The 14,511-nt window shown below is 54.7% G+C and overlaps 1 protein-coding gene across 3 annotated transcripts in view; it reads left to right on the top strand.

Annotated features, from left to right (window-relative positions):
• TTC28 (tetratricopeptide repeat domain 28) overlaps positions 1-14,511 on the top strand; it is a 600,025-nt gene that overhangs the window by 573,337 nt on the left and 12,177 nt on the right. For all 3 annotated transcript variants that reach the window (XM_058531684.1, XM_058531683.1, XM_058531685.1), the window contains 3 exons: positions 7,735-7,914; positions 10,009-10,729; positions 13,227-13,351. In XM_058531684.1, the coding sequence (XP_058387667.1) occupies positions 7,735-7,914; positions 10,009-10,729; positions 13,227-13,351 (1,026 nt within the window). The remainder of the gene's footprint in view (positions 1-7,734; positions 7,915-10,008; positions 10,730-13,226; positions 13,352-14,511) is intronic.

Here is a 14,511-nt window from a genome sequence, read left to right as displayed (position 1 = left end):
ATTATGAGTCACTGACACTTCAAGACTAAAACGATTAGCCTCTTCACATGGGCCTTATAATTATTTGAACAACTGCCTTTGTTTAGCCGCAGTCCTGTTGCTAAGGGACTAGGTCAGACAATATGAAAAGTGGAACAGAATAATATTTTACCGTAGGCTTGCACCAGTATTTGATTTAATTTGGCTTAAGGGAAGCGCTGTCGTGGCTCTTTCCTGGGACCACGCTGCCCTTGGCTGTCAGGATGGCGCGAGCACGTCCACTTCTCTGAGGAAGACCCACTTACATCTGCACGTGAGCCATCAGCAAACATTAAGTCAATGCCTGTCTGATACCCAAAGGAGAAAGTGTCACCAAAGAAGTGTTGCAAGTGTTTGGTGTGAAAGGGAATGGGACCCTGTTTGTGTCCATGGATTTGTTTTTTTGTGTGTGAAGATTAGCCCTAAGCTAACATCTGATGCCAATCCTCCTCTTTTTGCTGAGGAAGATTGGCCCTGCACTAACATCTGTGCCCATCTTCCTCTACTTTATGTGGGATGCCACCACAGCATGGCTTGACAAGCATGCGTCGGTGCGCACCTGGAATCCGAACCTGCAAACCCTGGGCCACCGAAGCAGAGTGCGCGCATTTAACCACTGCGCCACCGGGCCGGCCCCCTCCATGGATTTGCTTTTAATCAAATTAGAGTGAAGGACAGTAACCCATGCCTGTGAACCTGGCTCTCTCTGCTTGTGGTGAAAGACAGATCCTGGACCAGCCTTGTCCTCACAGTGGGAACACACACAACCATGCGCCAGCCACGGTGTCCTGGGGGCTGTGGGGCTGCTCTCCTGAGTCTGCTCGCTCTCTCACGTCCCACTGCGCTCCCTCAGTTTGCAGACGGGGGTTTCATCCAAAGCCAGGAACCAGATTTAGAACAGGAAATTCCCTAGGATTTGGTCAAATCACTCTTTAAAGGTCCAGATTTGGGGACTTTCAGGATCCTTGGAGTTTGGACTCATTCTAGTTATAGTCTCTGTCATCCGTTTCATTATTTCCCTTAATTTAAATTTCCTGTTTCCTATATTTGCAGTCTTAAAAATCAAGGACAGGTAGCAAGAGTGAATGACTTTGATCAGAAAGAAAAGGACCCCTTGTCCACCTCTGCTCTTGATTAATGAGACTACCTGTGTAAGTGGAGTTACCTGTTTCAGGACCCTAGAAACTTACTCACAACTTGCTGTTCATGTCGTTAGGTTGGTAAACTGCCTTCCTAAACACGGGAGCTCCAGAAATTCACCCAAGACCTCTCATCTAAGAACCGCAAGGCAGGAGTCTGGCTCTGCCAAGGGCTCAGCCGTAAGGAGAGCTTGGCTTTGGCTGGCTCGTGACTGTAATTACTGCTCCGGGGGAAAATGACTCGTGCAAAATCAAGTAGCGTGATAAACCAGCTTACCCTAGAACCGATGCCCTGGGAGATGAGACTGACCGATCAGATGGCTGTTTTCTAAATAGATTGGAGGGTGTGGAGATAGCCAGGGAATATCGTCCACAGAAACAGTCAGACCTACACTCCAGAATGTGGAAGGAGCATGAGGCCCTTGAGACTGGCGTGCGTGCTCGGGGCTGGCAGCCCCACCGCCAGGCTGTCTAATTGATTTCTGATTGAGACATCTGTAGTGATATTCAAATGAGGACAGACGTCACCCAAGGACGGCAACCATTTCCACAACTGATTAGGAGAAGGAAAAATTGAGGCAATTATTCGCAAGCTGTCTGTGCCACTGGAACGGATGGTGAGAACACCCAGACTAATCAGCGAGTTCCCGCGTGGTAAGTGGTGTTCTCACCTGGGTCAGCGCTGTTGAGTGAGAGGCATCTGGGTTCTGGCTCTGTGCAGCAGCCGTCTCAGCCCTACCCGGGGCAGGTTCCGGGTAAGCTGAGGCACTCCTGCCTCTGAGGGTTTCGGGGCTTATTTTAACCAGGCCAGCCAAGAGATGGAGGGTCCCTACCGCACGCAGGCTCCTGCAGCATGAGCAGACCTTTTGGCTGATTTGACTGAGGCTGGACCCTGGGGTCAGGCAGGCCCCTCTGGCTCTTGCTGGCCATTGGTCATGTTTCTCCAGCACCTGAATTCCTCACCCCTCCCCCTTCTTAGGTTCTTCAGGCAAACCAGTGGTTTGTTATTTAGTTGGCCAAAGAACACAATTGAGCAAGTTGAATTTTTACTGTTGCATTTCGTTGGAGTACAGTGTCTATGATCTTGGTAGATCTTAGTCATGGTTTGAGGGTTATTTCCAACAGGTATGTGATATTTGCTGAAACTAGATAACCTATCCGTGACACTAAGATTTCTCAGAAGTATCACAGAAAAGATTCCTCTACCTTAAAAAGTTGTTTGATCAACTCACTCAATCAAAAATGTGAGTCAAGGGAAAAACCTAATCCTGTACCTGGTTCTGGGGTATCCAGGTTCCCAGCAGTTCTTTGCTTGTGGAATCCTTGTTGTAGACAGTAAAGTCCGCTTTACCCTAAATCTAATCAGCCCAAAAGCTCACAGACCCAGGAGTTTTCTTTCTCTCCCCCATGGTGACCAGGGATGTTTATTCCCCTGCCCTGTGATGCTGTGAAACTCTGAGAGGCCTCCTGTGTCCTCCTGTGAAAATGAAACTCCCCAAGTATGGAGGGTGTAGGCTGATGCTTTGAACCCTGGTGATGTGCATGGAGCACATGGTTCTTAAGCCAGAAGTCAGGACACATGTAACATCACATTTGATTTCAGTGCTTTCTGAACAGTTCAGAAGCCCTGGTCACCATGAGTAGATATAGGAGATCCCCACTGACCAAAACGGTGATCAAATCAGAGTTCACCACCCAAGCGAACATTCGAGATCTGTGGGGTTGCCTGGGAGAACGACAGACGCAGAAACCTGACTTCAGGGTAACTGCTTGGTGGCGGATTTCACAGGTGTCAGGTGTTGTGGACACTCAGTAAACAGCTGTGGATGATGGCAGTGGTGACCTGAGGATGAGAGGGATGGTGGTGACATCGGTCTCTCTTAGTCCCTGGGCTAAAATCTGGAGCTGGATGCTTATAAATGGATGTTTATAAACACTGGAGGGAAAGGGAGTGAGTTGAACTGGCAAAATGATGGAGACCCAGGGGAAAAGAATAGTATAAATAATAGGGCCTGTGTTCACCTTATTTCAAGCACCTGAAGACAGTGGTGAATTTACATTTGACCAGTATATACCAGTGCCCTGGGGGTGCCAGGCATGGTGCCCCACACACTGCTACAGCTAGCTTTGCCCCACAGGCCTGTGAGGTAACGGACGTGAGTGCTGTCTTGTGGGTTTGGCAACTGAGGTACTGGGAGGTGAGTGTCTTGTCGACATGCTCGGAACCATCCCCCACCCCTAACCCTCACCACGCACCCCGCGATCTGGCAATTCCAGGTCAGCGAGTGCTCCCAACACAGCCGGATGACCCAGACCCCATGGCAAAGGCCTCTCCCTGGAATGCACCTTCCCTTCCTGGTCACTAGACAAGGCTTTCCAACCTTTCAAGCCCAGCTAGACAGAGTCTGAGTCTGGTCACACAGTAGGTTAACCAGGGGAAGTTTAAGATCAAGATTTATTCCCTTGCTAAAGGAGTAACTCTAAGGTAGAAGGAAATTCTGTATGGTTCTCTTGGGCTGAGGGGGCAAACTCAAGAAAGAACAAACTCTGAAGAAGGTGGGGTCCAGCCCCCCGCAGAGCAAAGACGTTTGCTGGTTTGGCCAGACCGCAGCCAGTCTAGAGTTACTGGGCCAGCAACAGGCCACCCTCCGAGTGCAGGCAGGAGGCCAGGCAGTGAGCTGCCCATGGCAAGGGTGAGTGGGAGTCCAGGCATCCCAGGGGACAGGAGGCCTGCGGAGTGCACGGATTGCCGGGGCCTGGTTTCCGTGCAGAGAGGGCTGTGGGAAGGTTATCTCCAGGCCCAGAGTGCAAGGTCGCAGAGGGCCCACGTTCTGGGCTTCCCTGGATGTCCTCACACATGCACTGCAGACTTAGGCTGGCAGGAGAGCCCCATGCAGTGCCCCTCAGTGCCCTCCATTGAGGATGCGCCCCACTGTGCTCACGGGACAGAGCTGGCTGTGGGAATGCAGCCTATCGCCGGAGCAGGTGTTGACCCGGCGTCGGGAGCTGGGAGCAATGTAAACTGATAACAGCTGCCCAGAGCCACCACCAGGATGCCCACTGCCCGCCCCTTCTAAAGAACTCTCCCTTGGCAAAGACTGGGCTTGAGCCACATCCGCTCACTGCCAGGACTCCCTCCTGGGGCACCCCGTCTCTCCCCACTCCATCCCGGGGCGTGGCCCGCAGTGAGCTCTCCAGTGTATTTGCTGCCTGGACTCGCACTGCGACGGGTGGGGTCCCAGTCCAGCGGTGAGAGTGAAGGGTGCCCCTGGGGGAAGAGACAGATTTTAGTACACCTGGCCTCCTTGTCTTGTTCCACTTCAAAGATCCATTTCTAGAAACTGTAGAGGTCAGAAAGTCCGAGTCTGTGCTGGAATTGTTGGGACTCTGTTAGTTGCAAGTGTCGGGCTGATGCTAAGCCCTTTTATCTTTCAAACCCAGAACATAAGAAGCCAACAAATACCCTTTCTAGACTGACACACGGAGGCGCAGAGGCGCATTTCCTTGAATCGTCTCTTCTTTTCCATCTAACAGATGACACATAATTTGGATAGAGACATCACTTTGTTTTCTGTTCTCAAGTTCACATTGGATTATAGCTAATCTTTCAGTACAAGGACAATGCTTGTATATCCTAGAGGCAGAATTCAGACGACAGTTTCCAGGGTATCTTTTCCAACATGTTCCGATCAGTTTTGCCAGTGCCTTTTAACTGGAATTGTCAGTCTGCCGTGTGACCTGTCTGCTCACAAGCCGGTCTGCTGTCACCCACCTCCTTCCAGACTGCCCGGACAGGGGTCCCATTTGGCGCCAGCTTAGTACCAGCGATGAGGCACTGTCCTGGGAGGACCAGACCTATGAATTAGGATATGCAGTTCAGAGAACAGTCTCCCAATCTCTGAGGCTAGAATTTCAGAGGCTTTTCTCTCTCCTCACCACTAAGGTCACTCTTCACCAAGTCCTGGCAAGTCTCCTTGTCCCCTTCTCTCGGTGTGCGTCTCCTTGTCTGTATTAGCGTGCACGGCCCCATCTCCTGTGATGCAAGCTGCCTCTGAGTGCTTCATTGGAGGTTCCTCAGCAGAGGACACATGGCAGGTCCGTGCAGCATATAAGAGCCACACCTTCTTGCCTGACCTGGGGGCCCTCCACAGTCTGGCTCCCATGTCCCTCTCCAGCTTTGCCCTCCGTTTATCCCACAGGCCTCTTCTGCCTAGTCTGGGCCTTCCCTAGCCCTCACATGCCAGGGCAGCCTTCTAGCGGGGTGCAGCCTCCCAGTGGGTTCTAGCCTCACGTCCCAGGTCAGCGCTCCCACCCTCTGCAGCTGACATTTTAGACTTCTGTGATGCTGTTATGTTTATACTGTCTCACTCAGTAACGGCTTCTTGTGTACATTTTATTTTTCTGAGCACATGATTGTAAGCTCACAAGTAGGGACTTAGAGTTAGCGGAGTCCCTGCAAAGACATTCTACCGGTGACCCCGTTCTCTAAACAGCTTCCAGCCTCAGTGTTACGCCTCTTACCTTGCCCAGCACTCCTTGATTTGCCTGCGATATAGGTGCTGTCATGACCAGGGATTTGTCCGAGAGTGGTGTGTGTTCTGATGACATCAGTGACATTTGGGATGACACCTAACAGAGGTTTATTGGGGTTTGAGCCCCGGCAGCAGAGTCCATGCAAGGATGGGGCTGGCATCTCATCCAGACAATGCCTGGTGACCCTGGACCAGCTGAGGATGGGTCCAGTTTTGCACATGGCAGGTGGCCCAAGCCCCCACGTTGCCCACATGTCGGGCAGCAGGGCTCTCGCTGAGCAGCCAGCGGTTGTCACTGTCACAGCTGCTGACCCATCAGCAAGGTCAGGGCACCATCAGCCCAGCCGCTCCGATCCAGCTCCCAGGTCCACTTGGCACACTGCAGCAGCCGGTGTGCTGACCTCCAGAGCAGCCTCCCGGTGCCACCTCCGCCTGCTTAGCCAGGCAGGGGCTCAGTGTAGCCCACAGTGGGGACAGGAGGCCCAGGAGCTGACGGCTGGTGTGGAGCACGGCTGTGGGTGCCCAGCCCTCCCCACCTCCCTGTGCCAACCCTGAAACTCATCACAGACAGCACTGGGCTTGCTGTGACACACCCCACTTTTTCATTTCTGGGTTGTACAGCAATTTTTTTATCCCTTCTGGGAAAATAGCTCTTAAAGCAAACAAGAAGAAAACTGACCTAATAATTTTTATTTCTGCTTTTTTTAGATGCATCTAGAACTTAAAAAACAAAACCCACAGGGCGTTTGTACAGACTGAGTGTCCTGCCAGGCACTTGTCACTTTGGGTTAGCTGAGTTCCTTCTGCCACTCTCAGCCAAGCGCCCGCAGCAGTGCGTCAGACGGATTAGGCGTGCACATTCGCTCCTCTGGAGCACAGCGGCGCCCTGGCGGGCGCTCTGCTTGGTTGACAGGAGGGTGAGGGCCAGGGGAGCCTGGCTGTGACTCTCCCTCAGAGCCAGCGCCGTCCCTGAGGCTCAGGGCTGGGCCAGCGCCCCGGGCACACGGTGCTCGCACACGGGTCCCCCCGGGACGTTCTCCCCCTGCAGGCTCCTGGCAGCCTCTCCTTGAGTGCCAGCAGCAGCTTCTGTTTCATCTCTTTATTTACGCTCAGCCTGTGTCTAGGCCAGTTCTCACAATTGTTGCCTACTTATTTTATCAAAATTCATATGGCCTTAGTCTCCATCAGCAATTCTTTTGGAAAGAAATGTGTCTGTAGGGAGTGGGAGTGAGGAGGCGTCTGTCTGTCTGCTGTGGTCTGCGTGCGCCCCTCCCTCAGGCCCTTGAGCCGGGCCTCTCCAGAGTGGTGGGTGTCACATCAGTGCGTTGGATTTCCTGGCAGCCCCAGGGGAGCGGGTGGGGGCAGCACCCACAGAACCCGGGGCCAAGGGGCCATCCTCTCCTCAGAGGAGGAGCACAGAGGCCCGGAGGTCATGGGAGGTCCCAGAATGAGGAGCCCTTCTCCTCCAGGGGGTGGCATCCAGTTCCCAAACCTTCTGTCCACACTCTGGTTTTCTAGCATATTGCCCATTGAAATGGACAACACGTCCCACTCCAGCTGAGTTCTCACTGCTGTTGTGAGAGGAGTCATGCCTGCACTGCTCTTAGGGTCTCTGCCACACTGCACCCCCTGCCCTGGTCCTTGGGGCACAGCATGACTCGCAGAGCTCTTTCTGTTCAACTGCACTTTGCATTAATTCCCTGCCTCCTATAGAAACATCTGGATCTACTGGGATCTACTGGATCTCCTTATCTTTGTGGGACATCCCCCTCCAGTGCTGGTGACCCTGGTCTCCTGCCTGCTCTGTGGACTTGAAGAGACTGTCCTCTAACCTCCTCCTTGGGGCCTGTGAGGCAGGCAGAAGCCCCCTCTTGGTGGTGCTCCCACAGGCAGCGCCCCAACCCATCACCCACCCTCCCGCGCGGACCCTTTGGATCTGCCAGGTCCTTCCTGGGCATGTTTCGGTCCATTGCTCAGGACTGGCCTGGCGTGTGCAAGCCCCACCCTGTCGGGCCCTGTGTCAGCGCTCCGTGCTTGCTCTGCAGGGCCTGATGCACTCCAGCGGCCCCGTCGGCCGGCACCGGCAGCTCATCCTGGTTCTGGAGGGGGAGCTCTACCTCATCCCTTTCGCCCTCCTGAAGGGAAGCTCCTCCAATGAGTACCTCTACGAGCGCTTCGCCCTCATCGCCGTCCCTTCCATCCGCTCCCTCAGCCCACAGTCCAAGGTAAGGCTCACAGCACGCTTGTGGGGGCCTTGCTCTTGGGGTCCTCGAGGCACGGTCTCTCTGGCCAAACTGGGCTACCAAGGGATAGGATGTGAACTCTTCAGAATGTTAATTCTACAGCTTGCAGCTGGGTAGGATGAATTTAGATCTGTCCCGAGGTAGGGGGACAGCCCTCCTGACCCCTGACAGTTCTTTGCTGCCTCAAAAAGCCAAGATTTGTGTCATTTCTCTCTAAATTTCTTTGCTGTGACATCAGGGTTGTGAGCTACATGAAGGTACTAAGTCAGGCTTGAGGGCGGGCCAAGTATCCGAGGAAGCTGGTTACCCACCGTCAAGCATGACCCCAGTGAGGTACAGCCATCGCCACGCTCACCCCACCCTCGAGCTGACCACTGACTGGGCGCCAAGTCTGCCAGCAGAGGGGCCACAGGCGGGGATGGCAGACAAATAAGATTAGTGTCAAGTGGGAAAGAGTCCCACAGGCCAACTAAGAACTGAAAACAAATGAGGCGGCTTGCAGGGAATAGGCGGGGATCTGAGTCTCATTCAGCAAAAACTCAGCATGGGAAGAAACATTTGAAAATCAAGAGGGCGACAGTGGGCCATCCACAGAGGCACGGGTCTACCCCACAGCTACCCTAGGCCCTGCCCATCTCATGAGAGAGCCTTTTGAGCAACCCTGAATCCTCTTCTGCGTCTCCAAACGCGCTCAGAGACCCTGAAACCCTGGCTTCCTTCTGACCTCTCACGGCCCCCGGCGCTCCCCACCCACCTGGCACTGCCCTTGCAGCATCCGCACCTGCCCCAGGCGCAGGAGGGGCAGGAACTGCTCCGTCATCAAACTTGAAAATGCCCTCATGCTGCAAGCTGCTCTCAGAGCCCCTCAGGCCACCAGGTGGGGCTCGGTCACAAGGGCCTCCTCACAGTGGGAGCCAGTGGTTTAGGAACCAGGCCCCAAGCCCTGGGTGTGGGTGCCACCTACGGGACCTGCTTCGGCCTCCATTGACCTTGGTCATTGGCATGGTTCAAACCAAGTCAGTTTCTGCCTCACAGGGTCTTAGAGATCTTAGTTTTGACTGTTTTTGTTGCCGAATTGTACCGTTCTCATGGGAGAGAATTAGTTCAAAGTGAAAAATGATTTTCTCTGAGTTTTTCCCATGTCTGTGGTTGACTGTGAAACCCAGACGCAGAGCGAGCTGGCCTCATCGGGCGCGGTCCCGCACACGGGGTCGGCTCACGGCGCCTGCTGCAGGAGCACCCTGGGGATCAGTGATGGCCCGTGTGAAGGGAGCCTTGTGTTGATGACAACAGTAAGCTGGCTGTTTGCCAACTTCACCAGGGAATGGAAGAGTCCCGTCTCCTGACAGGCTCCTGAGTTTAAGGTGTCACCAAGCAGAGGCACCAAAAAGTTATTTTGAAATAATTTGATACTTGATCTTTCCCAAAAAGCATCAAAAGGCACCATGGGGGAAAATCAGAACTTTGTTAGACTTCTTTATGCTGATTTTATAATTCAATGATGTTTTTATTTTGCAGTGCGTAAAGCAGAAGGGAACACTCATCTTTTCAGTATGTAGTGCCTCTAAAGGGCTTAATTTGCCCTGTCTCCCCTGAGATTGACTTGCTTTTTGCACAGTTTAAACACAGTCAGCCCTGCAAGCCCTGACTCATAGGAGTGGGTTTCCCCTTCCCTAGGAACACACAGGGAGGTCTGTGGGAGTGAAAGACTCGGGGCAGGCTGACCGCACAGACCCTCACCTCCTCCACATTCCATCCCCTCAGTGCCTCCTCCCGCAGGCCTCCCCGGGGCTTGACAAACAGGAAGGGTCCTTGCTACCGTCCAGTCCTGGTTATTTTCCAGAGCTTGTCATAGCAGGTGTGCTTCTCAGTAAGACGTGCACTCGTGTCAGAAAGGTGTTGAGAATTAGAGTGGACAAGGTTACTGGGAGAACGGGTGGAGTCAAGCTAGACCCAGCCCTGACCACAGAGCTGGCCGTCCTTATGCTCTGGAGAAGCCCACTGTGCAGCCAGCCGCTGCCGGGCAGCCTGGCCACTGTCTGACGGGCAGTCTGCTTGTCTCTCTTCCCCTCCTAGTCGCACCTGAGGAAGAACCCACCCACGTACTCCAGCTCCACATCCATGGCGGCTGTCATTGGCAACCCCAAGCTCCCGTCAGCAGTGATGGACAGGTGGCTGTGGGGACCAATGCCATCGGCCGAGGAGGAGGCCTACATGGTGTCAGAGCTGCTGGGCTGCCAGCCCTTGGTGGGCAGTGTGGCCACCAAAGAGAGAGTCATGAGTGCCCTGACCCAAGCCGAGTGCGTCCACTTTGCCACCCACATCTCTTGGAAGCTGTCGGCCTTGGTCCTCACGCCCAGCGTGGATGGCAACCCTGCCAGCAGCAAGAGCTCCTTCGGCCACCCCTACACAATCCCTGAGTCCCTGCGGGTACAGGACGACGCCAGCGATGGGGAGAGCATCTCGGACTGCCCGCCCCTGCAGGAGCTGCTGCTCACGGCCGCTGACGTCCTGGACCTGCGCCTTCCCGTGAAGCTGGTGGTCCTCGGCTCCTCTCAGGAGTCCACTGGCAAGGTCACAGCCGACGGGCTCATTGCGCTGACTCGGGCCTTCCTGGCTGCTGGTGCACAGTGTGTCCTTGTGTCTCTGTGGCCTGTGCCCGTGGCTGCTTCCAAGATGTTTCTCCACGCCTTCTACTCGTCCCTGCTGAATGGCCTGAAAACCAGCGCTGCCCTGGGGGAGGCCATGAAGGTGGTGCAGAGCAGCAAGGCCTTCTCGCACCCCTCCAACTGGGCAGGTAGGAGTGCGGGCTGCCAGCTGGCGCCTCTGTCAGTGGGCCTCGGGGGTTGATCCTCACAGCCCCCTGGTGGGATAGGGAGGGCAGAAGGGGGCACTGGGGAAAGGCAGCCTGGGAAGATTCAGGGAGAGAGCCTCATTTGCTGAGACTCTTGCCTTCTGCCAAATCAGTCTTTTATTCCTATGGTATTAAAATAGTCTTTTTGACCAGGGAGCAGCAGAACCGTTTGCCATTGGAATATGAATATAAAACGCCTCTGAAGGTTCGTGTGCACTGGATGACCCATTTTATGGCACCCTCTGTAAAATCCCGACTGTGGGAAAGAGCAGTGTTGTAGAGAGACCCTAGGTTTGATCATCAGAAGACTTGGGTTTGCTCCATGTCCAGGCTGTGTAATCTGAGACAGGTTACTTAGACTCTCTGAAGCTCAGTGTCCTCAGTGATAACAAGGGGATGACAGAGGTGGTGCTGATGATACCTGTCATATTTGAGATGATCTGTGAGGAGTGGGTTGAATGTCCTGCCGTGCGTGAGGTAGTACATGTTCTGAAGGGCTGACAGCACGTGCTCTGAGTGGGCCTGCTGCAGGGGCACAGAGAGTCTGGGGGTGGAAGGAGGATGTTTCCTGTGACATCTGGTCACAGAAGGCGGCAAAGGACTCTGCCTCTCAGCTCCGTGTGATGACCTATGTCCCCCGGGGTCCCTGTGGGCCCTCCCTGACTGGCCTCAACCCACAGACTCCAAACCCAACTCCAAGCAGTTCTCCCACCCAGCCTCGCACCAGCCAGGGCTGTCTTGCTGACAGCCTCATGGTCCTTCAGTCTGCGGTGTTCTCTCAGAATTGGCCCCTAACATGCCCAGGACACTCCAGAGCAAAGGGAAAGTCCCACCACTGCCGTCACAATGGTACCGACCCATCAAGCAGAGTGTCTTAAACCTTGAGAAACAGAGGAACACCAAAAATACTATCTTCAAATGCTCACATTTTATTGTTTTAATGGCAAAAAATGTACCATGTATATATTTAACAATTTGGAACAAAACGGCATTCACTTTACTCTTCCTCTCAAAATTAATCCAGCTGACACGTGCCGATATTGCTGGTGTCATTTCTCAAAGGGAGGCAGGCCCTGAAGTGGAGCCTCGGCGTTCCCAGGCCCAGGTGGCCCGCAAACGCTGAGCCTGCAGGGGCTGGCCCCACACGGCCGTGTGCGGGTGCCAGGTGGATGAGCCCTGTTGTTGGGAAATGGAAGCATTTGTCTACTTCACAAACACAACACAGCTGTGGTGTTTTTCAGACAGGTTCAAGAACATTCAGTTGGTCCAACAGGCCTATTCTTGGGGGCCCTCACCTCGTGGCCATCCCGTCGTCCTGCGAGGTGGAGGGTGGGCAGGACGGAGGGTTTGGGCCTGGCTGTGTTGCTCAACTGCTTCTGCTGTCAGGAGATGCAGAAATCGGAGGCCGTGCTGGGGGTTGCCACCGTTGTTGTCTGTACTCTCTATGCTCCCGGCAATGAGAAGGGGCTGTGGGCCCTGCGGACTCCCACAGAATGTACTGCAGGGTTTGTGGGAACCCGGCCCCTGGCCTTGGCCATTTATCCTGACAGGGCCCCTTGCCTCTCTGTGCGGGACCCCCCTCCCTGTCTTCCCAACGTGCTTACGGATGTGGTATGTTTCTCCTTGTTTAGTTTTAGTGACAGACAATATAAAAGTCACAGCTTTGTTCTGGGGAAAACGATGTTTAATGATGCTGTCCTGTTACCCTTGGCTCACTCATTCTCTTAGAAAACCCTTTCCCTCCATTATTTGGGGCAGGGTGGTCCTAAAGTTGCTTGCTGGCTTGAGGAGAATGCTCCGGCGGTGCCTCCCCCAGGCCCTGCTTACGGAAGTGGACGCTGGGAAGCGAGCCACGCGGTGGGAAGAGGGACGGGAGCCGGCGGACGCGTGGGTCTTCCCCAGCCCCGCTGTTTGCTCTTTCTTTCGGCTGGAGGGGCACCTCCTCCTGCCGCCTTGTCTGGTGGCCCCAAGGGGGAGCTGAGCACACCTGCCCCTCTGTCCCTGGGCATGTTCCAAACAGACACAGATGAATTTTAGGGAAAACAAGGCAGATCGTTCCTTGAGATGGTGGCGTCAGCCCTGGGACCACAGCCTTTCCTGCCTTTGATCGGGCGCAGTGGGACAGCCGAGGCACTTTCCTGAGCAACTGTCCCTGCACAACAGCGCTCTCCACTGTCTGAGCGGTTAAACAGTGTCAATTCTTAAAAGAGAAGGCACAAAAGGGCGCCAAACTGTCCCCAGTGAGTTAGACGGCCCACAGTCCCGCCGGTGGAGCAGTGTCCTGGGCAGGCCCTCTGTTTCCGGAGGGGGGGGGGGGGGTAGCTGAGGCACGCATGCGCTGTAGAGACCAGCCAGGGCTGGGAGCCGGCGGGGCCGGGGGTCCCCAGCTGCCCGGCCGAGGTGAGGCCGGCTCTGAGGTGCCCTCCTGTGCTCTCCACAGGGTTCATGCTCATCGGGAGTGATGTCAAGCTGAACAGTCCCTCGTCGCTCATTGGCCAGGCCCTCACAGAGATCCTACAGCACCCGGAGCGTGCACGGGATGCCCTGCGAGTGCTGCTGCACCTGGTAAGGAGGTGGCCCTCCCCCACGCTGCCCTGTGGAGCACGTTGCCCACGAGAGCCCGCTGAAAGTGCACGAGGAGAAGGGGCAGGCTGAAGGGTTTCCATAGCATCAGGGGACAGGAGCAGGTGGAGGGGACGTTGTTTCCAGAGGTCCAAGGGTTGAACCAGTCAGGCTGAGAGGTGAGCAAAATGTGTGGTGTCATACAGATGGCTGCAGCCATTGCCAAGACCTTGGGGGAGGGGGCGCTGAGGAGTGACCTAGAGCAGAGGGCCACACCACAGCTGTTTCTGGGCTGTGTGGCTTTGGGCAAGTAACTTGGGCTCTCTGAGCCTCAGTTTCCTCCTCTGGAAGGGGATAAGACTAACTCTTCAAGGTTATCATGAGGGTTAGAGAAAAGGTGAGTAGCTGGCACACAATAGAGTTCTAGTAGCAGAGAGATGGCACTTTATGATCAGATGACCCTGGCCTTCCTCTAAACTCAGCTGGAAGAGTCCAAGCCTGACCCTGCCCTTGGCCTGCCTCGACCTTTGTAGGGGCCTGGGCGAGACTGCAAATGGAGGCCCCACCCATTGTCTACACATTTAAAAGTTATAAATCAGGCCAAGAAACAGTGACATAAAACTTGTTCCATGCTTCCACCTTGATAACCTGGAGGGCAGTTTCAAATAATTTAGAATTCTTAGCCTCCTTGGAGTTCTGTGCCAGAAAGACCAGGCTCGCATGGGTGGACAGCCCACGCCACACCCAGCCTCGATGCAAACGCTGCCCCACGGCCACCTCGCGGGACAGAGGTGCATGAACCGTGGCTCTGTCCGTGCTCAGGAGGGAGGACCCAGGGAAGAGTTCTCTCCAGGCCCTGGGGGTGGGCTGGGAGCTTTGAGTGGGGATTTCAGAGTCTGGGGGCTGGTGTTCAGGCGGGCATGTCCCCTTGGTGGGGCAAACTTATTGCCCCATGGGCCTGGGGTGGTGGCTCTCGGTGCCCTCCTGGTGACAGATCCGTCACATACATTTCTTAAGCTTAGGGTCTGCCTGAGGAAAGCGTTCACAGGCCTGAAAGAACTCAGTGTGTGGACAAGTAAGAATGCCGGAACCTGAGCCCGCGAACAGCTCTCGGGTCTGACAGGAGGTAGCCCACGCCGCCTGCTACAGGGTGGATGTGCACA

Source organism: Diceros bicornis, chromosome 35, assembly GCF_020826845.1.
Source record: "Diceros bicornis minor isolate mBicDic1 chromosome 35, mDicBic1.mat.cur, whole genome shotgun sequence".
Classification (NCBI taxonomy): domain Eukaryota; kingdom Metazoa; phylum Chordata; class Mammalia; order Perissodactyla; family Rhinocerotidae; genus Diceros; species Diceros bicornis.
This window is presented reverse-complemented; position numbering and strand designations above follow the sequence as displayed.